Source organism: Corvus kubaryi, unplaced genomic scaffold (genome assembly GCF_017639235.1).
Source record: "Corvus kubaryi isolate FWS band 111438036 unplaced genomic scaffold, C.kubaryi_AGA036_p1.0 split1-131, whole genome shotgun sequence".
Taxonomy (NCBI): Eukaryota; Metazoa; Chordata; class Aves; order Passeriformes; family Corvidae; genus Corvus; species Corvus kubaryi.
Window position 1 is genome coordinate 22,736,160 of NW_024582073.1, and position 25,681 is coordinate 22,761,840.

Here is a 25,681-nt window from a genome sequence, read left to right on the forward strand (position 1 = left end):
TGCAACTGCTTACTCAGACGAAACCCCCAATGCTTCCATATGGACCTCTGCCAAAGGAAAACACAACACTTGGCCACCAGCACCTATGGTGCAACCCAGACAGGCCCATGCAAGGATCTGCTCAGTAGCACACTGTTACAAGCTGCTGCCTAAGTCTATTTGTTAATGTCCTCTGCTCCAGTTACTCTGCTCTACGTACTTAAATGCCCTATGTCCAAAAACATTCAAGAAATATGTTCTACGAGCATTTTGAGTATAAAGTTGTCATAACAGATCAGCAAATTGGTCAAACCAAGATGCAAACAGACACTAACCTTTTCCACACCAAACAACTGTCAGGAGGAAAGGTCCTTTTACTTTCCCCAGAATATGATTACTTGACAAATGCAGATTTTTCAGAACATTACTAGGGCACCAACACAACAACTAAGTTTTTTAAGGAACTGATATCCCTCTTACAGACAGCAAAAGATACAATTAAAAAAAAAAAACTTGATCTTGCAAAACTGGCTTATAATAAAATACATGTTCGCATGTTCAACTGCTTCCAGAAGCCAAATTCCCTATCAGCTGCACAGCTACAGAACACACCAGGTTTCACCCAACAACATGAAACCTCTAGGCATACTGTCTGTCCAATAGAACTGATAACTTTTTGGTTACATTTCCCCTTAAGGATTGCCTATGTATAAAAGGTGTGTATAAAATTGGATTAATAGTTATGTGCTGCGACCTCTCATCGCTCAGTTTTGTGGAAGATTGAGCAGAAGAACTTTCCTCAGCAAGTTCTAGGAAATACCGAGAGAAATAGCTTCAAAACCTGACAAACATATACAGAGTCTAAGTTTTTGGTAGATATTAAAAATAATTATCTATCAGTCTTACACAAGTCTTTGTTTCGCCTTTTATCTTCTCTGCTAATAAGCCAGACTTCTGTGGAAAATACAGCCAATAATACTCACCAGAAGTAACAGATTCTTATACCAGTATTATTGGTTACAGACTACCAAGTTCTAATCAGGAGGTTTTCCTACAGGATCAGACTATGGACTGCAGTCACTTTTTAGGGACCAGTTCTTACTGGAGTGCATAATCTATGACCTCGCATGAGTGCTGTTGAAATAACCCTTTTTTGTAAGCTTTTAGGCCATATTTCTACGAAGTTGGAGCTGTTGGTATCATCCTCTACCTTTTGCATGCCCAAAACACAACTTCTAAACAACTGTGTGGCAATTTACCACATTAGTAACTCAGGGGGACAGAGGCAGCATGACCGGTACTGAGACAGCTGTCCAAGGAAGTTCCGACAGCTTCTGCCCACACAACATCCGAGAGCAGCTCCAAGAACAATCAGTACCTTCATCTCCCAGACTCTTAACAAATGTATCCTGTCACATGATTCACTCAGGTCCTTCAATTAATAAAATGTTTTATCATCTCCAATCAAAAATGGATCCCTTGCTATGAGGAAAAAAATCTTTGATGTGAGGCAGTCATTGAAATCTTCTAAAACACTGCTTTGGGGCAAAGGGGAAGGATTACATCAAATTTAGCTGGACTAAAAATGCCTCTGCTGGAGATTTTATTTTTACATTACGTTGGTGGGTATTCATTAAAGCCACATCAGCTGCTCATCGTGGGAGATTTTGAATACTTTGGTAACATACGAACAAAGTGACACAGTAATTCAAAGCTCATGGTTGTTCAATAAGCACCTGTCAGGAAAAAATGTATTGTATCCAGTTCAGTCAGGAGCTACCTAATGGGTTAAATGCATCTTTAAAATGCAACATTGATTAATTACTTCATTAAACAAAATTAGGTAAATTAGGCTGAAAATCTCTTTTCTTTCTTCCTGTGTAACCATAGGCACATTTGTAAATCAGGCCTGGACCCTCACCTTCTTGCTAACATCTCCACACCTTGTAAGATGTCTGGAGGAATGAAAAGATGTCCTAAAAGTTTGAGGATCCACTTGGTACAGATACTGCAGAAGGCAGCCACAGAGCTGTCTTGCAATGGCCAAAGGTGTATCAAGCTTCAACAAAAAGAGCATCAGATGGATCCTCAGCAAGCAGCACTGTACACTCTCCACTCAGTCACAAAGCAGCCTGAAAAAGCTTCCAAAATTAAAAGAGAGCATCCAGATGATCAGCATTACACCTGGGGTCTTTCCAGACTGCGGGACTAGACTGGCACATAATCAGATATAGAGAGTACTGCTCTGCCCACTGATCGAAGATATCACTGATGGGCTGTTGGGCCTTTGCTGTGTTCAGTTCTGGCATTCAACATGAACCTTGCTAGTGAAAAAAGGAGCTCAACACACACCTGATAAACATTTCTCAAATAAGAAGCATGCAAATTCAGTACAGATTAAAAACCATGCAATCAGTGATTCATTACCAAGTCTATATCTAGACTTCTGTCAAGACAGAATGTAAAATTCTCTGGACTGTTTTCTAAACATCTCTTCAAGGAACGAAAAAGAGACCATGCTAGCAGCCAATTACAGGAGCTCTCTTCCAACTAGTAGCTGGGGAAAACAAGCCATCCAAAGTCATTACATCACTCATTTGAGTCCTTTATTTAAAATACTTGTTAAAATACAATACACTTGTTAAAAACATCTAGATACCTATACCTACATGACCTTCACATTCCCATCTTCTATGTCTTGGGGGGAGGGAGGGAAGGGAGTGGTTTACGAGACCGGATCATGCAGCTTTTAACAAATCAAAACCTCCAATCTGCTAGTGAAGATATCAGTAGGACTATTTTGGTACAATTCTGAAGAATTAATGGACTCCCAAAATAAGTACAACAAGTAATAAACCATAAAACATCTAATACTCGTTTCCTTCTCCATTTTATTTTGGATGTACACATAACAGAATTATTTTTTATCATGAGAATAGTAATTTGATTCATTTCCAAAACATCACAGAATAATTCAGGTTGAAGGGGATCTCAGAGTTCTCTAGTCTGACCTGCTGCTCAAAGCTGGTCCGCTGAGAGATTAGACCAGATTGTGATACCTTGCAGTTGTCAGTCAAGTTTATGAGTTGCACTGCACTGGATTTTCATTGCATATTTTATAGATGACATCATAAAATACATACAGTAATCACATATCCATGTGATAAGAACATCATGCTTTTAGAAATAAGGTACAGTTTTTAAAACTACAATCCTGAAAATAAGATGTCAATATTGTCCTTGAGCAAACACCCCTTGCACACCCAGTTTACAAATTCCATTTGGATACTGGGTATTTTACATTTGTTCAAGAATCACTATGGCAAGTAAGAAAACTGGTCATTTTTCAGCCCTCTTCAAACCATTCTCTACCATCTCCTATTAATTTCATGCTAACACATAAATATTTCAGCACCCCTTTTAACCATATGGTTGAGCTGTTTGCACATGAAGCAACTGGTGTCATTCATTCATCTTTTTAACAGACTACACACACATTGATTCCATAACATCTGTGGATTATATTTGTGCTATGGGCATTGGTGTCCAACACTGTCATCGTGACTTTTTTTACCATATTTCACTCTTTCTCTGTACATCTGCCCTTTGTGTGTTTTCCGTGATTGAAAATACTACAGCACTTCAAGCCTATTTCATGTTTGAGTTGGAAAGGTACAGGCAAAGGCAAGATGCCAAATTCAAGTAGCAAACTGTGAAGAGAAGGTTTCTCTAAAAGCTTTTAAATTGCACAAAAGCAGAACATTGCATACATAAAGTACTGCTGAGGCTGTGTAGCATTCTGCACTGCAGTAAACATGAATTACACAGACAAGACATTTCTTGATAGAATCCCCAATATGGAAGTTTTGATCTAGTTACCTGAAGTGTACAGATAATTAATCTGTTTACAAGTGGATGCTTTCAAAAGGTTGAGTGAATTTCAATACTTGACAGACACAGTGTGCAGCTGGTAGACTTAACCTTTTAAAGCAATACAGTACATTCTGTGTAACAACATATTTGATAAGGAAAATTAGTTTACGGATGAATCACCAGAACTGTACATGTGCATGTGCCTTAAACAGATCTGTACAAGCTTCTGCATGGGATAATAAATGAAGGAGAACATAAAAAAATTTTTTTTTCCATGAAGGAATGTGTACATAGGGAGAGACCACAAACTGGAAGAGACAAGGGTAAAATACACAGGAATAAAAGTTAGAGGGCTCAAGGTAGCTTGGATACATAAAGGCAGAGGAGTCTGCAAGAACATGAGCACAATTGTCTACAAAACACTTCTCCTGTCCAGGGAAACAAGATGAAATCAAGTGGATGAGATTTTAATGGCAAGTCCATCAAGCACAGAAGAGAAATTAAAAGACCTCCAAAAGGAGGTCTTCTCTTACAAAAAATGCCAAATACTCCCCAGGATGTCCCACATCCACTTTATGCACCTCACTGAGGTCAGAGCTCCTGATGGAGGGAAGGGATTGTGGTATGTGGCACAGCAACCCACAAACACAAGAAGTGCTAACTAAGATGTGAACACAGATTTACTCCTACATGCTTCTAAAAAAAGAATCTTCAAAGATTGTGCCATCTAAAATGGCACAATCAACACTGTTTCTGTTGTTAGGTTTTTTGTGTTTGCTTCTTTTTTTTAACACTCTAGTTAATTGAATGCAAGCATATATCATCACACAAGAATGACTTTTTTTGTCCACTATTCTGCTTGATTATTTACTTCTGCCTTACAACCAAGAGAAAGACAATATGAACTGAACCTTGTGTTTACTGCATTTACTAATTTTTAGCTAATAACTAATTTTTCATAATTTATTTTCACAAGCTTCATATACAGATCTAATCTTTTCCATCGCATTTCCTTCCTGCAATTAATTTAATCTTATAACAGCAATAAAATCCTGTCAAACACTTATTAACTGTCTAACACACAGAAACTCTAAGTATTTCCACAAATCCCAGCTCATCCTTCACCATCCTTGCAGCCTATTCCCACAGTATTCCACCACCAAATCACAGGTAATTTTCTGCAATCTCATTTCTACACTTTTGTCCTGTCTGACAGAGTCATTCTGACTCAATAATCAATTCATCTGCTGAAATCAAAAGGCAATAGGGTTTATTATGATGCTGTCCAAATTCCTCTTTGGCCATTGCAGTGCATGCAGCATTTACCATGAAATAGGAAAAGGAATTTAATCTCCACGTATCAGGAAAAAGCTCAAGTTGAAAAGTTCAAATGTGATGAGGAGGCTTGACAAAGTTTTCTAAGGCTGACAAGACTTAGAACATTTTTTTTTCGATAAACTCAAAATGCTCCAGAAGTTAGTTTGCCATTAAACTCTCAAAACAGCAATGCAGACATGGATCCAAGTTAAATGTGTAAGTTTAAAACTAAAAGTTAGGGTTCCTTTCAATTCAAATTGCCATCTTTTAGTACTGTTAAATAAGAGAGGGCTAGAGTTAGCAATACCACCAGAAATATGAATGAGCCAGAGCAGCAGGGGGAAACTAGGTACATCCAGCTTATAAATCTGTATGGTGACATCTCAGAATGAAAACCACTTTGCACTCTGCACACCCTCGGTGTCTGCAAGCTGTTCTTACACCAGCAGCAGTGGGTGTGAGACATGACAAGTTCCTACTTCACTTGGTTACTCTATACTTCCTATATTAACCTGGGAGCACTGGACGCAAACCGAAAGGGCCTTTGGTCGGGGAGATGCCGCGGACGATGCAGTCGAACAGGAAGCTGATCTGCTCCCCTTCAGCACAAGAGAGGAAAAAAACACCAGCCCCTGCAAGAAAGCACAACATAAATATGTGTGGTTTTCACCTGGAAACACTAGAAATATACTTTGCTAAAGCTATTTATGACATAGGAATCAAAAGAGTTTTCAGTGCAAGCCATGAAAAGAACTAAACAAGACGTTCTCCTGGGAAAAGAAATAAAAAATTCAGATCAGCACACACACACTATAACACAAACATACATGTAAACTCAATAGCTGTCTAATAATTTATGTTAATTTTATGACATTCAGGCACTTAGAGTAATGTCCTAGAATCATAGAATGGATTGGGTTGGAAGCGGCCTTAAACATATCTAGTTCCAATCCCCCTGAACTGTCAAAACAGACACCTTATTCTCAATAGCTGTCCAGGTCTTTTATTCTTATTTATCCCTAAAATTTTGTAGGTCAAACAGAACTAGGCAGGAACTGTCAGGGATATTTAAAGTGTCTTCAAAAGAATGAACCAAGTTAATTCTACTTTTAACTAGTTTGAAGCAAAAGGAGTTTTTTATATACCAACAAATTAGAATTTGGTTATATTGCTGGATTATGGTATAAATTTTCCTAGACTAAGTCCTATATGTCTATTATTAACAGAACGTAACACAACTCCACAGGTTGTCATCAGATCTTTACCCTTTGCTCTATTCTGATATTTGTTTTCCATTCATTAAGAATAGCCCCAAGCAAAATTAGAATGAGAATCACTAAATAAACAAACAAGTTATGAGCTCCATGATACATGGCTACATGAAAAACATGAAAGATTAGAAGGGCTCCTCAGAACATTTTATTAATTGGTAGTCCAAATATAAATCTCATCAGGAAAAAAAAAATATTATCTTAAAACATCAGGCAAAAACCACTCCAGTAATGAGCAATTTCAGGGAAATAATACTTCAATCCCAGAAAAAAAAAAGGAAATTAAATTAGTATATAGACTTTGAAGTGCTGCCACTTCACCAGAGCCATGCATACAAGAAAACTTTAATACCAAATCTAGACCTGTAGTAGGGTTTTGCATATTACTTTCCTTGTGACTCAGGCCCCTAACCTGGACATGTGTTTGACTTCTGCAGATCTCTAGCCAATTCAGGGTTGCATACATATTTTTTCCCATTTTACTCAAAGCAGCAGAGCTGATCTTGACCAGAATGACTGAATCCCCATCACTTTCCAAACATATACCCTGTCATATCCAACAGGATACTCACATTTCACTTAAGCAATGGATACACTTTTGACAACTTGACAAATGGCTGTGGGATTCAAACAAAAGGGATAATAGAGAGTGGACCACAAGCCACAATAACTATTTTAGTAAATTAGGTATGACCAGCAAGCTGTAAACTGACCTCTCTAGGAAAAACATATTCTGGTCCACACTTTTTTATCACTCTCAACTTATGTCACATCTGAGTCTCTGCCAGTTCTGCTTAAATCTATTCAAGACAACACTGTTAGAGGCATCTTCCTAACTTGATTTGTCACTCCACTACATTTGCATCTCTTCAGATCTTGCCTATCAAAAATTCTTCAGCCAAAGAAACATGAACACACCTTGGCTTCAGGATCTGATACCATCTAGGAGACTACAACACTAATCACACAGTCTGACACGTATGAAGGTTTCTGCTGGTGACTCACTTGCAGCCTTGCCCCATTTCCCCTCCCCAAGAGATGCCAAAGTCAGAGAACATTTTATTAGGATAAAAAAAACCCCGAGTGCAATGTATTCAGGAATTATTTGAAATTCAGCTTTTTCTTTGAGCTGACTTCTCCTCCCCACACAGAATAGAGGGAGTCTACAGAAAAATGACCTTTGCATTCCAAGCATCATAAGCAAGCAGGATTGAGACAGTATAGCAGAGGACATCCATGTCTCAAGCACAGTGATATACAATGTGGCTTGATAATTCACCAGAATCCTACACCTCCCTGCTGCCACTCAGGCAAAAAAAAAAAAGATTCCTCAAATATTTCTGTACATGAAGAGTACATCTGGACCACTTTGTTCTTTTATCACCTTTGTCAAGAGTAACTTAAACTCCTAAGAGGCTCGACAAGCCTCTGACTTTAATGGAAACAAAGAAAGTAAATGTGTGCATGTGAGCTGGCTGCTTAACTCAAAGGATTTTTTCTGCAAATAACTATAGGTCATTTGGAAATCCCAAAACCAAATGTGATGTCCTTTATATAACCGGTGCAAACAGTGTATGTCCATGTGCATGTGGACACAAATCCAACATAAACATACAGTAATTTCTTTGTAGATTCTACTATTCATGTGAGCACCTTAATTGCTGACTGACTCACAGGAAACATTTTCTTTCTTGTTTTGGTAGGTAGAACTAGATTGCAAGGGAAGGAAGCAGTCTGAGGGTCCTTGACAAAACATCAAGTGAGATGAATGAGTAGGCAACGCTTAACTAAGTAATGTTCTAAAAGCATACATAAAAGCAAGCAATTATATTTCTTTTTTTCTTTCTTGAGACAACTGAGAAATTCACAACTGGAAATTACATATCTCAGTCATGTGTTAGAACAGGCTTGGTTCATAGGCATTTAGAAGCCAAGGAATATGTGGTATGCATCACTGTAATACCATGCAGCTGTTCACCAGACTGAAGGGCTGACTCAACTCTCTCCATGGGCTAATAGACTTCGTGAAAAGCAGCCTCCAACCACTTGCACAAGACTGAAACACTCAGCCAGTCCTCTCTGGCAGTCAGCAGTAAAGCATTGTACAGTCCCTCAAACATTCAAGACAAGCTGCCAATTTCATAAAACTTCCAAGTAATACTTAATCTTGCCAATGTTGATTTTAACTTACCATATTAAAAAAGCAAACCCATGGGCAAATATACTTTCAAAATGGACAATGGCCAAAAATTACTTCAATTTCTGTAGTGTTGTAAAAGCAGGGAGGAGGAGTCAGTCCCTTCCCATTAATTACTACTCCTAGCAGGTGCTAGACAATACTAGAGCCTGAAGCCTTTTAGCTGAAGGACAGGTAGGAACCACGGCAGCTCATTCCATGGCAAGCAGCATGTCATCCAACCTTGGCCTTGAGCAACCTCCTTCAGAGTGTATCTCACACTGCACTTCCCTCTGGGGAAAATGACAAAGGGTATTCCTATTACTGCCAACTAAGATATGGGCATGACTACTAAAAACAGATAAATAGAGGTAACAATGTTGGTTGCCTGCAGTAGGCCTAAGTAGGAGACAGCACAGAATACCCACAAGTAAACAGAAGTTTCAATCTACGCAACCCAGGATCCTCCAAAAAATTCCAGATCTTGCCCCTGTCTAACCACCCCTACTACTTCTAAATTTCAAATAAATGCAGAAGTGGAAACAAGAAAGGAAAGAAGGAAAGAAGTACCAAATTTTATCAAAACACCAGAACAATCACAGAAATACTCCTGCTTATCTTGCAATTAGCATTTTTTCTTTCAAAGGGCACGAAGGGTCCTACAAGTTCCTTTCTTCGAGGAGATGCTGTCAGAAAATATGAGGCAGCTTTAAACCTGGCTCTGGAAGCTAATTCTGAAGCACTTGAACATTGGAGAGACTGAATTCTCACAGTGTTAACGTGCCCTCTTATGAGCCCACTTGAATTTTTTCCCACTGACCTCCAAGTGAAGATTCTCTTGGCAACTGGTCATTTTAACTGGTGCACCCTAATTGAGCTGGGAACTTGGGAAAGTGGGAGGCTCCCTTTTTCCAGCCTGTTCCTCTATGTAAACCTCTCAATTGACTGCTAGGCCAAGACGTCTGCTTTTTTACAAAAGGTATGTGTGACTAAGCTTCAGCTACAGAGAGAACAAAATTTTGGCCCAGAAAATAAATTCTTTGCAGCTTTCTAAAGCAGAAAAAAGTATTTTTTTAATCTCTAGCAATATTTTGATGTTAAGAGCAAGAGGAGTTCAGAATGTAAATGCTTTTCTTCCTATTTATGAATAAGCGTGTGTAAACCATCTTGACAATGCTCCTAGATTTAATGTTTGAAATCTCAGCATTATCTCAGATGGTTTCCCTCTGCCTGGATTGAGTACCAAAGCCTTTGGAGTTGAACTAAACTGGTACTAAGCAACAGAACATAATGAAGTATTTTATATTTATGAAAATTTTTGTGAGGAAGCAAGAAACAGAAAGCTAAAACAAATATCCTTTTAGACCTCAGATCTACCATAGACACATCCAAAAAAGCTCTGCTTCAGTTTGGGGCTTCATGTGTTTTATTACGGAGAGGAGAGGCAATCAAACCACAAAATTATTGGTTCCTTTTAATTAGGTATTTATTACTATGATATTTAAACCTTAAATTCACTAATCCTCTGCCTTCAGAGCTCCACAGGATGAATGTGAGCAAAGATATGGTTTAACCTGTAGGAAAGTAACATTAATAATAGAGTCTGCATAATATTATACTACACTTACATGACAGGGTAATGGCGAGCACTTTTGTTCAGGAATGAAAACAACTTCTGTAATAACATATCAATTTTTTTCCTGAACACTACTTGTTTGCTTCAAGAATTCCAGAGGACTGAGGTAAAAGAGTCAGATACCTGAAGAAAGATGGTATTTCTCTTTACCAACACACTTCTGTCAAGAATAACCAGGGTTATATTTTTCTTTAGGTTCTATTTTCAAAAAGCATTTTCTTACAGTGGCAGTATTAAACCAAGTGTTTAGACTAAACACATATTTAAATGTTGTAATGCCTGAGGATATGTTTGACTGCTTAGTTAAGGGCAGTAACTCCTTTAACAAGATCAGCTTCAACTTGTAAAAAGTTTCCAACTGTGACAGGCTATTTTGTACCAAAATGACTATGCTGTTCTTCTCTTTGAATGCACACATGCAGGGGGAAAGGCAAAAATACCCTTTTGTGGCAGCTGAAGAGTCTCAGCTATCAACACACACATTTCTTAAGGATGATCCACAAGGTAGTGGGTCCCTTTCCAAAGCACTTTCCTAATTCTATTCACGTGTAACCTAAAAAAAAAAATTATATTTTTAAAAGCATGTACACAGGAGATCTACTGATGACTTTCTGTTTCTTACCAGAAACTAGTTTAAGTTTAAGGGAGGAAAAAAAAAAGAAAACTCACCACAGATAGTTCAGGTTCCATCACCTACAGTTCCTCATTTCACAGAATCAATTAGGCTGCAAAAGACCCCTGACATAATCGAGTCCAACCTTTGACTGGACACCACCCTGTCAACTAAATGCCATGTCCAGTCATTTCTTAAACACCTCTAGGGATGATGACCACCACCTCTCTGGGCAGCCCATTTCAAAGCTTGACAACCCTTTCTGTGTAGAAATTCCTCTCAAAGTCCATCCTAAACCTCCCCCAGCACAGCTTGAGGCCATTTCCTCTCCTCCTGTTCTTTGCTGCCTGGGAGAAGAGACCGATCCCCGCCTGGCCACACCTTCCTGTCAGGTCAGAAAAAGGTCAGGAACTTGGGTTTCCCACTCCATAGAAGTATGGTAACCAGAATTAACATGCAGAGCAACAGTATGCAAGTCTCAGGAAGAATATATCTGGATTTGGACCAACTCTGAAATCTTCTAATTTTTCAGTTAATTGAAGAAAGTATGCAGGTCAAACAACTTCACATCTAAACTCACAATCTGCATACCCACTTATACTCACAGATCATCAATTCAGCATGGCTTCAAACTCTGCTCATGAAATTAAAACCTTATGAATATAAACCTAATGATATGTGTTATTATACCTGTGCATTAATTAACTTTCCATTTCAGGTCTTGCATACAAACTCTATATTTTATCTGAAGCGAGAATTTGAGAAGTACTAAATTGGCCATTGGAACAAGAGATTTCTCTCCATCTAAAGGTGTATCTTAGCTACTTGGATATAGAAATTAGCTTCAGCTCGCTTGCTTTCATTTTGACCCCAAAAATCACACGGCCCCACCCCATAAAGTTACAAAGCTACTAACAGGGAAGGGACCAGACAGTTGTCTAACTTTTAGGAACAAAAAGTCCTCTATGGGATTTAGAAATTAGCCTTTACACAATGAGAACATCGATGCTGCCTGTAACCTCAAAGCTCCATATCACTTTCTCCTTAGCAAACAACAAAATAATTAATCATAATTTAATAATCTGAACATTAAACCATTTTACCTTATCTCTTGCATAACACAAGCCATAAAAGTTCATTACCTTATTTTTGCTCTCTGTTCAATAGCAGCTTTTGACTAAACATCTTCTGGAGCGCCACAGGCCGATTTTCAGCCAGGACTCCACACAGTCACATTTCTACTGAACACCAGGGTTGAAGCCTGCTCAGAACAGGCTGCCTGTATGACAAAGTAGCACAGCTGGTTCTGCAGTCTCCACTTGAAATGAGAGTGCATTTACACTTCTGCAAAAGGTATCAAGCAACATTTAGAAGACAGGTTCCATTTGTACTTACAGAAGCCGCACCTGGTACCCCCTTCAAAGATGAATCCATTCGGGACGGCTCCATACCGACGCAGATCTGAGAGCTTCCACTGCCCCATGACACTGGGAGGAAGGTCTTTCACAAGGACAAGGATGTCATTGCAGAAATGCAGAGTAGCAGGCCCACTCTCTAGTTTTGTGCCAGGGGCTACAAACACTTGAAATCTATGAACTTTCAAATAAGGAAAAAAAAAAATTACTACAGGATATATAAGTGTTGCATAAGTCATTCTGTTCAGCTGTGGTACTTGGACCAAGCCCTGCCCACACCATGAGAGTCTGCCATAAAGACCTGGAGGCCAGATAGCCACAGGTAAGTAGCTGTAAGACCATTACTCCCTATTATGCCAGTTTAGGGTTGGAAAAAATCCATCATATCTTGGCTTAATGCTACAAATTATTAAAGTTGCAATGCTGCATTAATTTCTCCTAAATCCTCCATGCCAACCCTATGTCAGATTAGTCAGTATCCAGCCTAGACTTCACATACCTCTTCGATCCTTGCATCATTACATGGGTTGCTTTCTGTCTCCTCCTCTAACCTGTGTCTCTCCTTTCCTACATCCATGCACACAAATGACATGGTGCTCAAGGAATCCAGAAGCCAAGATTCAAAGAATTAAGCAAGTTCTAACCAGGCCTCTATCGCTGACTCATTTGCAACCTTTAATAAACTGCTTCACTTCCTCCCTAGCAGTAAAATGAGGAAAATTACATTTTTCCACCTTTGTGATTTTTTCAGGAGTTGGTGATGGTAGATGCCCAGACATTTAAAATTACTAGGAAACTGAGTGATTTATAGGTAACAAACACTTTTAGATGTCAGTTAATTTTTCACATTTCACATCCTGAATTTTAAATCAGTGGAGAAATAAAAAGGAGCACCTATCTCATCCAAGTTTACAAAATCCAGGTTCAAATCCCAACTCCAGTATTGCAGTATCTTTACCTAAAGTAGCAGTTGTTCTAGGCTGGTCTCCCATTTTCTTCCAGGACTAACGCATTCTGAATAATAAGTTATTGGGATCATTTCAAGAGCTCAAATCTCAGTGTTTCAAAGGGAGCAATTTAAGTGAGCAAGCATATAATTCTCAAACAATTGTTTTGACTTCCACTACTGCTCTAGTTTCTTTCATATTGTGATCAGAGACAAAAAATAAAAACAACGAAACAAAATAAAAACAAAAAACCAACAAGACAAAATAAAAACAAAAACCACAACAAATCAAGAAAAAAAAAGGAACAACACTTGTCTTGGTAGAGGGAAGCATCGAGACTATTCTATTTCCAGGAGGAAAGAAAGCACATAGATTTGGCTTTTAGTTATGCATCAAAGATCACACAAACAGCTCCCTGCCTATGAAATCTACAGGGTAACTTCCAGATACTCTCAGCTCTTACATCCACTCTTCCCTGTTTCTTGCCCATGCTTCTTCAAGCATCACGAATTTCATCTAGGTCTGAGTCTTGCTTCTCATCTAACTACTTGCTATATTCTTAGTCACGATCCGAGCTGTAAGCCAACTCCTCATCTATGACATGCATTTGGTAAGTTCCCTAAGGCTCCAGCAGAATTAGCCACAAAGTCATTCGAGTGAAATGTGCAAGGAGACAGAGATAGATCTAACTAACCACAGCTCTACTTACAGCTCTGCCAGTAGCACTGCTAGGGAGCAAATCAATAGTCACACGATGTCCCCTTTTGGGCATGCAGTTGTTACGCAATCTGCTTAAACATAAGCTATGAAAAAGACAGCAAAACCATTGTGGTCAATAACACTCAGAAAGGAATCTTTAATGTCATTTGGACTCCTCTGCTCAGTTAACTCTGCCCAGTATTTTGCTGGCAATTAAACCATGGGAGAAGCAGCATCAAGATTCTTTCTACTTCATAAATGAGGAATGGAGCTCACTCTTCACGCGATCGGTTCCAAGCTACAACAGCTGCTGAAAACAAAGAGGTCCAGCTCAAATTCTAGACCACTGTCAAAAAACAGCATACTCAAATCTGAACAAAGCCAAAGTAGAGGAAAAATAATATTTGAACATGAAGTTTTTCCATATACTGCTTTTTTGGTAAATTGGGAGTTCTCTTCAAAATTCTCCCCAGCCATTCACTTCCCCTAATCTATAAAAAGATTTTGTGAAGACAGAGCTGAGTATATCCCTGAACAAAACGTACTACTTAAATTCATCATTTCTTTAGCCCATCTTTTCCTTTTCACAGCTATGCACTGAGCTGCAGTATGCTAACTTCTCAAAGTTGTGGGCCCAAGCACATTTCAGGATTCACATCCACCTCATCTCCTAAAAACTGAGAGAAAACAATGGGAACTCCAGTGTGAACGCCTCCATTCTGTGGTCCTCATTCAAGAACAGTGTCAACTCCTTTCACTGTTTTTTTTTTTGCTTCCCAGACTCTGAGGTCATCTCTCCCTAGCCTATTTTTATCATCCAGGCACCTTACTTTCAAGGCACACAAAGGCACCCTTACTACACTTTAAGAAAAACACCAGCCACCATCCTCTCTTCATCTACGTCTTCTCTCTTTTCTATTTCTGTCCCCTCAAACTAGACTCACTTTGACTTCATTATCCTAACTGAACATGCACTGGAAGACAAAACTCTGAAAAAAATTTCTATTCTTTGATTTATTCTCCTTCCCCTAAGCTTTTCTGCAATTAACTTCATACAAATTATTGCCAGTTCAACCAATTATTCTTGTTTTCTTCTGCATTTCTTCACCTCCACACACCACCTCTCCCACTTCACCTTTACTCCATGGCTGGACATGTCACAACCCAGTAGGCTCTATTCCTACTCATTCACATCTTTCCATGAAAAAAAACCTCTTCCCTGCTTTTGCATGTCCTCCAATCACAACCATAATTGTCACAGCCGGACTGAGGTTACTCCAGGACTGCATCAATGCAAGACCATAAAAAACAGACCTACTCTGTCATATTCAAATACTCCTTCAGCTTTTAGGACAAGTCTATGTTATATATAGATCCCAAACCTAGTTCAAAAAAAAAAAAAATAGCACTGGAAGACTATAGAGCTGTATCATCAAAGTGCACCAACTACTCCAGCTATTCATGCTTGTACTGTTCAGGAACCCCCTCTAACCTTTTCTGTTATGCAAGGCTCCATATTTGATAGCCCTGAGAGGTACATCCACACATCTCACTTCTGATAGTTCTAGATATTTTTACTGTAAAATTCCCAGGCCATCTTTCTACATATGTACTGCAAAGAAATGAGCCCACAAACCCAACAGATGGCAGAGCATATGTAACAAATGAAAAAGATTGCTAATGTGTGTCTCCCACACACCTACCCTCCTTCCCTAGTTATGACTAAACAAACATAAGACAGATACTATGGATTACCAACATTATCACTCTTTGTTCACCATGGTACATTTTAGAGCCGCTAATCAAGAAAGTAAAATAGAATGATGGAGAAAGGTGAAGCTAGCTGGAAAGAATGTGTCTGATTGCACTCCTTATTGCAAGAAGTCTCTTTCTGAAATGGAACACTAGCAGCAATGAGCTTTATCAGCAAACTGGGCCTGAACTGGCAAAGTTCTACTCAGGATCTCTTAATTCAGGCTCCCTCTGAGTCCCATTGCCAGAATCCCTGAGTCAATTGTAGCAACAGAAGTAGAAGTTTGATCACTTCGTTTCAAAGCTACACACTGTCAACGTCAAAATCAAAACCCCAAGTTAAGAGCTGTCATTATTCTCCATCAGTACTGGGTGGTACTGTAGTCAAAACCTATCATAAGGGATACCTGCTTTAACATCTAAGGGGGAGAACACTCTCAAATGAGTGACAATCTTGTCCTGAACTGTACCTTTTTATTTGCATTTTAGCTTCACTTTTCTTTGGTTTTTTACCCTGTGGAGGAAAAAAAAAAAAAGTGTGAGAAGACAAAGGTTACCTTCCCCCAAACTGTAGCGTATTCGTACATCCCACGCGTACATTGTTTCCTTGTTCTCAAATCCCAACATCACAACTTGAGAGAGACAGATGATTGCGAGGGTGTGATTCAAGCCCTCATAGGAGAGCCCAGGATCCAAGCCACAGATGTCTTCTAAGGTCATGCTGCTCCTCTCCTTATGCCCTTTTGCTCGTTCAGATTTATCCTTGTACACCAGCATGAGCAAACAGTCTAAAAGAAGCAAAACTGTCAGAGATGATGAGGCAGAGCATAGACCATAACAAAGTTCTCAGCACTCTGCTGCAATACAAAGGTGCTTTAGACAACTGCAGGATCAGCTTGAGTAAGTCAATGTAAGACTCCTATTTCTTTTCCCAGCCCACCCCCAGGTAGTTGATAGTCCTTGTTTTCAGGAAGCAAACACTGAAGGGGTGTTTCAAGGGTAATCTGCAGGCTCAGAAATAAGGAACCCAGTAATAAATCTTCCCTATTTTACTCAAAGTCCAGTGGCATTTCAGACCCTCTCCTGAGTCTGGCAGGGACTGACTCATTAATTCTGAACATTAGGAGCTATGCTGGGATGGCTGTTCACATTACAGACTCTAAAGACTGAGAGGCTATTGTTGTCTGTATTTTCATTAGAACATACTGAACAACAAATGAAATTCTTACAGTAGCTCACAGATTACCCAACCACTAAAGGGCGAGCCGACTGCACTGCAAGATTGTTACCATCAGCTCAGGTTTCCCAGTTAAATGCTACACAGCAGCCATTGCTAAAAACCATTATGTGCCATACCTTTTATTTATTTTTTAGTGTTTGCTTGTGACACCGATTGTTTTTAACCTCTTCCCAGAGGTGTTTATTACACAGTAACTATGCAGTGGAAGAAAGCAGTTCAAGTGCCACGGTCCCATGGCAAAAGCAAGCATTTCACAAGCAAACCCAAAGGCCAAGAGAAGGGGAGCGACCTCTCCCACCTTTTGCATTTCTGACAAAAGTAGCCCTCTTCCCCCTACATTCCTTTCCTATCACACAACACTCAGCTGTAGATGAAATTAATGGTCACTATCAAAGCTGCAACATCCACAGCTTAAGCTGAGCTACAAACCACAAAAGAGAAAGACCCCCATGCACCATTTTATAAATATTGGGGGGTGGTGCTCCCAGCCCTGCTGAAGTGCCCTCACAGCTCTCAGATGGGCAAGGAACAGCCAAATCTCCACACAGATGAAAAATGCCTGAAAGACTGAACTGTCTGCTAACTAATGCAGAGCTTTGCATGGATCCCCAATTGTTTTTGTGCACCTGTTAGCAAAAACAGCTGCAACCACGGTATTTAAACATTCTGCAATACAGTTGTGCGTCTGAAGAAAGAATGACTATGGTTTGCATACCAAGCAAAGCAAATCACCAGGGGCTTTTTGTATAAACCTGGCTAATTTAACTACAATAAAAAAAGGTTTTTTGAGGAATAAGCTACATTATCAGTCAGGCTCCCTCATCTACCCTTTCAAACTTGGCTTACTCAGGCTAGAAACTCAGGCCCATATTCATGGGTCTAGATACCACCAGCTCTAGGACCAGATGCCCCTTCGCACAGGAAGGTTTCACAGATTCAGATGAGATACAGGTATTTAAAACACTAAAAAATTACCGTAACAATTCAGTTAACAAAGAATTAGTAAGAAGCCTTCAGTCTTTCTAGCAAGAGCCTAGAAAAGCTGCCATAATCCATTCTGCAGCAATGCAATTCACATTTTCTAAGTGTAGGCAACATTTAGCCCTGGAAAGATACACTTTTGGGCCCAAATGTTTTCCCTGTTGGGAATAGATGGGGAAACCTGAAGCCTACTTTTTCCCTGTGCAGCAGTAAAACATCAACTCTGTGTAACGTTTTCAATTTCCCCTTCAGGAACATGGAAACGATCTTATTTTTTTTCTTCCTTAATTCAAAATGTCATTTTATTTTTAAATTGAAGTGAAATTTTCTGTCAAAACACTGATCAAAAATAACTACCGAGCTTACAGTGCCAGTTTTTTTTTTTTTTTTTTTTTACAGCCAGCAATCACCCTGAAGAAATAAGTTCCCCCCCCAAAAAAAAAAAACAAAAAAAAAATTAAAAAGTGCATTTTGAACGGGCACCAAATCCTGTGGCTGTGCTTTGGAAAGTCACTTTTCCCGTTGTTTTTAGCCAGCAGCGGAGCTCGCCCCGAGGCCGGACGCGGCTCCCGGGCAGCGCAGCTCTGGGATGGCCCCGCCGAGGGCTCTGCGGGCACTCGCCCCGGGGAACCGGGCAAGCTGCGGGACCCCGAGCCCCGTTCCCACCGCCGAGCCCCTCTTACCTGCCACCGGGGAGGGCTTGCGCAGCACCAGCCACCTGCTCTTCCACTGCAACGAGAGGCAAAGGGACAGGGTTAGCCGGGGCCGGGCAGGGGAGAGCGGGCTCTCTCCCCTCCGGGAAGGGGGCGGCGGTCGGGGACCCCCGCGGGCCGAAGGGGCGCCGGGAGCAGGGACCTTTTTTCCGTCTCTCAACTTGACGTGACCCTCCACCACCACGGAATCCGTCATCTTCAGTCATGATTCCGGACAGCTGCGCCGGCTCTCTGCGCCCGCCCCGCGCTCCGGCCGCTCGAGGGGTCACTTCCAAAATAGCTTTATTAGGGCCCCGCGCGGGCGGGCGGCCAGCGCGGCACTGCCCGGCCCCCGACCTGCCGCCTGGGGAAAGGGGTCCGGGCACCGTCTCAATAATTCTTTGTTCACATGTTTTACTTCTCGGCTGGGGGGGGCGGGGGATTAATTATTTTTATTATTTTTTTCCTCACGGTGTCAGAGCGCGAGGCGCGGGCCGGGGCACGCGGAGCGCCGCACCCCCGCGCGAGCCGCCTCGGCGGATCCGCTCCGGGCGCGACCCCCGCCCTGATCCGGCTCCGGACTTTGCCGCTGACCGCAGGGCCTGCTCCACGCCCGGGCGGCCGCAAAGCCCGCACCGGATTTCCTTCGTGGAGCGGAGTCCGCCTCTGGCCAGCTGAAACACCCCCTCCCCGCACCTTCCTTATAATGCCCAATTTTCACTTTTCAGAAGTATAATTACAGCTCTCCTTGGCTCCCAGAAGACAGTGCCAACTACCCCAGATAAAAATACTCTTCTCGCTTTTTTTTTTCCTTCTTTGCAATGCAACTGTCACGAGATAACAACCCGCTTACACCAAACCCAGAGCAGCTACAATTAATGGAATAAGATGTGTTAATGATGTCCTCAGATTTATTTCCACCAGCAATGGACTAATTAGAGTCCATTATTCCAAAAATACTCCTGCTGCATCTTATTTGATGGTAATTAGTTCTTCAGGTTTTTTTTAAACAGCCCTACAGCACATTTTTGTTTCAGTAGCATAATAGAAGGGGGTTTTTTAGATGTTTGTATTTATTTCTTTCCTTTGGATTGGTCAGTTTGCATGGAATAACATACAATTTAATAAAACCATCTTTTAAGTGTGTTTCATAATGAATTAGGGAAGTGTTTGTTCAACTGGCTTTGCATTCTAATTCAGTTTCAATATGGAGTTAGGAAAAACATCAGATAAAATTTCACTAGTACATTTGAGTTGAGTTTTCATTTTAACAAAGAAAAAATCACTTAAAGGGAGTGAAAAATATGGAGAATTAGTTTCCATGGGGTGATGGTGCTCAACAGAAAGGCTGGAGGCAGATGCTGGAGTGCACCATAGGAATGTGACTGGTGTCAGGCTGTGAGAGGTCAGGATATCTCACATAACCTGGACATCTCCTTGCCACCCCTACTCTGCATTTATAATACAGTTGTATTATATACACTATAATACATCACCACACAGCTGATGCTCAAATGATTTTCATTTAGTTCCACCGAATCAATGCAGTAACAGTGGACAAACAGGCTGCTTTGAAAGCCACAAATTAATTTCAATGCATTCAAAGTATTCAAATTAGTATCAGGTGGAGATTTTTCATTTAGACCTTTAGAGCAGAAAACAGACCATTCAATATATTCTTTAAAAGTGTGTTATTGCTTGTACTGGTGTTGCTGTGTACTGATACAAGCAGCATAGATTTTGAAAACAGAACAGCTAAAAAAGCTCTGCACAAACTGTCAGAAACAACAGTCTAACACCTTTCTTATCAAACAGCCACCTTCTTTACTGCAAGAGATGACCAAGAGAATATATAAAACACAAAACTGCAAGATCAAAACTGTGCATAGTGTGGATGGATATCAATTTCAAAGTGAAACTGAAGTCACAGAACAGATACAGACATTCAGAATGGCTCCATCTTGAGTGGAAACCTGTTCCTGATGAATCCCTTCCAAAGAAGAGTAAATAGTTCCTTCCTGCTGATGCAGTACTTGTCTTTCAGCAGCAGGTACAGTTAGTCCTGTTACATGGTCACATTCATTTCAGGGCACTAAGCAAGCCAGACTCGTACTGCAAATGGCCAGGGAGGCAGAGTCAGACAACAAGAGTCTTCAGTTTGTTTTGAAATCAAGATCCCAGAGGTGAATATCAGTTTTTAAAGCTAGTGTTTAGTGCCTCTGAAAAACAAACTAAGGGCTTTGATCTAGGGACTCCCAGTATCAATAGCTAAAAACCATGTCCAGGTGCTCACATCTGTCTACTGGAAATGTGTGTGACACTTGGTGTGGTGTGGTGTGGTGTGGGAGCACCACCAGCTGAAATTGACCCGAACGGAGAGATTGTCGGATGCCTTCCAGCACTAAGTGCTGTTTCATCTTTCTACCAGCTCTCAACCTATAGAACAACCTACAGAGGGATTCAAAGACTTTTTCCTTTATACATAACAGACTAAGTCCAAGAAACAGAGGGTAAATGTTTTTATTAAACAGTTTACATCATTTATCTAGATTAGCATTGTTGTATATTTGTACCTACACAGATTCAGGTTTTGGTTATTTTTCCTTTAAAAGTCTCTTTTAACTGCAGATAACATTCACCACTACTAAGAAATCCATGAGGACACTTCCAGTACTATAAAACAAAAAACACATCTGAATATCTAGGCACCACTTTAAAATTTTATTATCTTAAAATGCAACTTTGCTTGGAACCCTTAAGAGAGATCATAAATGTTCACTGCCAGGGAAGAAATACATTTAACATCAACACTTCAAATGTACATATCTGACGTGGCTAAAGGTTCCCTGTAATAGGAAAAAAAAAAAAAAAAGAATTTTCCATTCTTTGTCAGACTTTTTTTTCTGTTAAGTAATTTTCTGCCTGTTTTTGCTAATACAGCTGAGTCCACAGCCTCTAAACAGCTGTATACTGTAATAATTTCTTTGATTGTTCCCATAACAATTCCATAGACCATGACAGTAAAGCCAGGGGTTTGTGATATCACCAGATCCCCAAGGAAAATGTCAAGTTGCACCCCAGCCATCCAGTTGAAAAATCTGTTACAAGAAACCTTCTTTCTGAATTATCTAAATAGTTGAACAACTTGTTAGTACAAAATCTAAGACATCTTCAAAACACTGTCAAATTAAAGAAACGTTTAGAGATTTATCATCAAGGTGAGTATTTCCATTGCTATCCTCAGGGCAAGGAGCAGATCACAGTCTGCAAAAGGTCCTGGCTGCAGCAACCTAAATCAGCTGCTCCAACTTCCGACATTTTTCAGGGAAAAACTTTGAGCTCACAGGAGGTGTTGCATTAACCTTGCTGGAAAATTGCATACCAGATTCAGCAGAGCTCTGAGGCACATTCCTGGTTTTACATCAGTGGAACATAGAAATATGTTTATATAAAAATATGCTTACATGTTTGGTTGAAACAAAACCTAAACCCTCTGGTTTCTTTCCCCAGAACTGGTTTGTTGCAGATAGCTGAGTAGCAGCTTTACCTACGTTGTTCTCTTGGTGTCTCTTGACCTGAGCTTCAAGAGATCATTTCTCAGGGAGAGGGAATTTCATTTTTGATCCTCTTGTTTATTTTTTTATTTCAACTGAGAATACAAGGACAGTGTTGTTACAGGTTGGTTTGGGGGATGACAGCTCCAACAGAAACTGCAAAATACATCAAATCACTTTTTATGTAATCCACCAAGCAGACAGAGAGTTGTAGATTTTCGTGTACTGTCTTGACACGTTTGGGGTTTTTTATTAAGACAAATAAAGACAGTCATGTATGTTGAGCAATCCACAGCCCTAGAATGCTAGAGCAAGGCTGCTGAGCTGACATCAGCCAGAGCAGGCCTGCTTTTGGTGGTCTGGCTTGGAATTGCTGAGAATTACCATGACAGTTTTCATACCAGCTTATAATAAAATATTTATGCCATTTCAATAAAACCAAAAGACTCCTGAACCCTGCTTCAAATGTTAGCATATTTAATTGTTCAGCTAGTTTTTCGGGGGGCTATTTTCTCATTAATCCACTTTACATAGTTTGTCACTCTTGTATATACTCCAGGTTTGTTGACTCTGCCACAGCCATCTCCCCAGCTGATAATTCCATAGAGGTAAGAGATGTCATTTTTCTCACAGGCCAGAGGTCCACCAGAATCCCCCTGCATTAAAAGTAAGTAAAGATTATCTAATTTGATAGAAAGCAGTCAGAAGAAGATCAGTTTGGCAAAATACTAAAATAGGAATGTTTGCACGTGAGATTTAAACTTAAAAAAAAAAAAAAGGAAGCAGCAGTTTACTGAAGTTTCATTGTAGAAAGCATTTTTAGTCACACTAATAAAATGGTGGATTCTTCTAATTACACATTAAACAAAAGTATCAAAATATCAGATTTTGTTTAAAAATATGAAATGCTTTTAGCTTCAGACATCTACTGAAAAGTATGGTTGATTTAGATCATTTTCAACGGAAGTGAATGAGCCTTTGAGGCTTAGCACTCTTGTAATATCAGCACTGCATGGAGGGGTTACATGGGTGCATTTGGAGAGTTTCTCGATGCAGTTTATTGCAACTTTCAGACAACATGACAGTTTTCAAAGAAAGGTGTTGCATACAGACACACGTTGTGACTGTGGGATGCTGTAATTTTATGTGGCATACGAGGGTTTGCCTGTGTTTGAATTTGCTACTGAGTATTTGCCTTGTCATTAAACCATAAACCAAAAAGCAGCCCAAACTACGCTACAGCAAAGATTAATTTGGACCACTTCTACTTATTTTAAACCTTGAAAGCATTCAGGATGGGGGGGTATTATTAATACTCTTAGACTGACCTTCTAGAGAAATTAAAATGTTAGAAATCAAAAATGTGACTTAGTAAATGGTACTAGTGAAAGCAGCCATCACTCTAAGTTGAGACCAAGGAGAAATATATTTTTTCTTACCTCAAAAGAAAATTCCACCAAAATACATAGGAAAATTATGTTGCCTTTATACAAGGAGATTTCTGTGATAAGTGAAGGATATCTGATGAAGTCTTGCTTGTTTGCTTATTTTTCACAACTAGTGTAATTGATTGCAATTTTGGCATCAGTGCACTGATTTTAAAAAGTTTCCAAGAAAATCTTTTAAAAATAATCAAGGAAAACACATCGTCTGTTTGAAGTTTCCTGATCTTGGAGTATTTTTATACATAACAGATGGTTTACAGGTTAATATCCTAAGTGTACATTAAGAAAACCCAGAGGTCATCTGCATCTGTTGTTGCATTAAGAGATCTACATTATTTCTCCTCAGACTACACTACAAGTCTGACAATAGGGGAAAATGAATTATTGATTTGCTAATAATGTTTTCATGTCATGAGCACCATTCTTCAGCAACATCTGTGACTCTCAATTGCTGTTTCTCAGACTTTGCAGTTCTCTCCAGACCACTTGTCTTTGTGCAGCTCCTTTCTCCTTCCCTCCACTTTCTTTTCTGCCTCTCATCCCTGATCTCTGTTTTGCCAGGGCAAGGAGAGACAATCCGCTGTAATGCTGTCTCTTGCATTTGCACTTCCTGGGAAAGGCAAGGGGAGCTGGGCAGGCAGGGTAGTTTCCATCCCTCTGGCTAGTGTGAACACTTGCAGCCTCAGCCTCAGCCCTGGCCTTGAGCCACTGCTGGCTGCTGCCATTTCACTTTGACAACTTTCTTTGGATATGTTTATGACCTCTACAGGGCTTCCAGCACACAGTATACATGATATTCCTTGCTCCACTTACACTGCCAGCTATTAGCTATGTGCTGCCTTTTCATGACTTTATGCTAATAGAGCACAACTCTCCTCCTTCAAAATGAACTGTAGATAAAATCTGAAGTTTTATGTAAGGAATAATCTGATCCTTCATTTTAAGAAGTCTCGTCTATCACCACAATTCTGCATCCTTATTCAGAACTGAGGTGTGACATAATTCAAAATAGTAAGAGCATGAGGTCATTCCGTGATAGACTGAGGTTACATAACATAGTTTCCAACTGACTGACATTCTACACCATTCAGTCACTTCCAATGTAGAAACCTCAGCTCCTTCCTCCAAACCTCACCACTGCTCCTCACCTCCTACCCAGGTGTCCTTATTTTCCCTCAGGCAAGAGACAGGAGCTCTGGGATTTGGCCCCACACAGGTTCATGCTGCTTCTCCTGCCAGCACATCCCTGTCAGCTGGGCAGCAATCCATTGCCACCACCTGCAGGCTCACCCAGGAGCTAGAACAACACACTCTCCAGTGCACAGCCACTGCCTTATGTGAAGGTAGGAGGAATATAATACCCTGGAGCCCTTCTGTAGATCTTAATTGACATGGAACATGATAAAAAAATGAAGGTGGAAGCAGTCACATAAGGTTCTTTTCTTTAGGGACACTATAAAATCAAAAGTAAGAATTGTAACACTGCAACATTCTGAATAAAATACATTTCTATCACCTGCCTAGACACGACACCCAGCATTACCTGACAAGCATCGGATTTGCTATCAAAGTAGCCAGCACAGAACATATTTTCTGTGATTTCTGTTCCATAAATTTCAGAACTTCTGCACTTCTCCTCAGGAATAAGTGGAACCAGTGTTTCTTGCAGGACATCTGAATAACCAGATATATCTTTAAAAAATTCCAAGAGGAAAAGAAAGTCATTTTTATAGAATTTCATGAGCATAACATGAAAACACAAGGCACAATACAACACATTTAACACACAATAAATATTCATGTTTTGGACATCTTTAAAATATAATAATTTTTATAGTGACCACTCTCTGATCCTCCAGTCAGACTCCATGCCTCTTAAAATAACAGTATTGCAATGTCCAGCCATTAATCCACTTTGGGTTCTCTCATTTTCTAGAGACTCAGGAACAGTAGCCCAGCACTCCTGTCCTCACCTCTTTCCAGACTGACAATAAATCATCCATTTATTGAAAACTCCGTTACTTCTTTTTGTCTTTAGACTACATGTTTAGACCAGGACATTTGCTCATACTACATGTCTCATGAAAATGT

At 40.0% G+C, this 25,681-nt stretch overlaps 2 protein-coding genes across 6 annotated transcripts in view; both read right to left on the bottom strand.

The window, feature by feature from the left end:
* The window catches only part of DOK7 (docking protein 7), a 59,123-nt gene extending 39,942 nt beyond the window's left edge, over positions 1 to 19,181 (bottom strand). The window contains exons 1-5 of one of the 3 annotated variants that reach the window (XM_042052984.1): positions 18,755 to 19,177; positions 18,583 to 18,628; positions 16,236 to 16,481; positions 12,261 to 12,461; positions 5,682 to 5,801 (exon numbers count right to left, since the gene is read on the bottom strand). In XM_042052984.1, coding sequence (XP_041908918.1) covers positions 5,682 to 5,801; positions 12,261 to 12,461; positions 16,236 to 16,481; positions 18,583 to 18,628; positions 18,755 to 18,808 — 667 coding nt within the window. In that variant the 5' untranslated portion in view covers positions 18,809 to 19,177. Of the gene's footprint in view, positions 1 to 5,681; positions 5,802 to 12,260; positions 12,462 to 16,235; positions 16,482 to 18,582 lie in introns of all 3 variants that reach the window. The other 2 variants (XM_042052985.1, XM_042052983.1) reach the window with 2 other exon arrangements.
* Positions 19,182 to 21,093: 1,912 nt separating this feature from the next.
* The window catches only part of HGFAC (HGF activator), a 41,633-nt gene continuing 37,045 nt past the window's right edge, over positions 21,094 to 25,681 (bottom strand). For all 3 annotated transcript variants that reach the window (XM_042053520.1, XM_042053519.1, XM_042053521.1), the window contains 2 exons: positions 25,134 to 25,282; positions 21,094 to 22,801 (listed from right to left, as the gene is read on the bottom strand). In XM_042053520.1, coding sequence (XP_041909454.1) covers positions 22,631 to 22,801; positions 25,134 to 25,282 — 320 coding nt within the window. In that variant the 3' untranslated portion in view covers positions 21,094 to 22,630. The remainder of the gene's footprint in view (positions 22,802 to 25,133; positions 25,283 to 25,681) is intronic.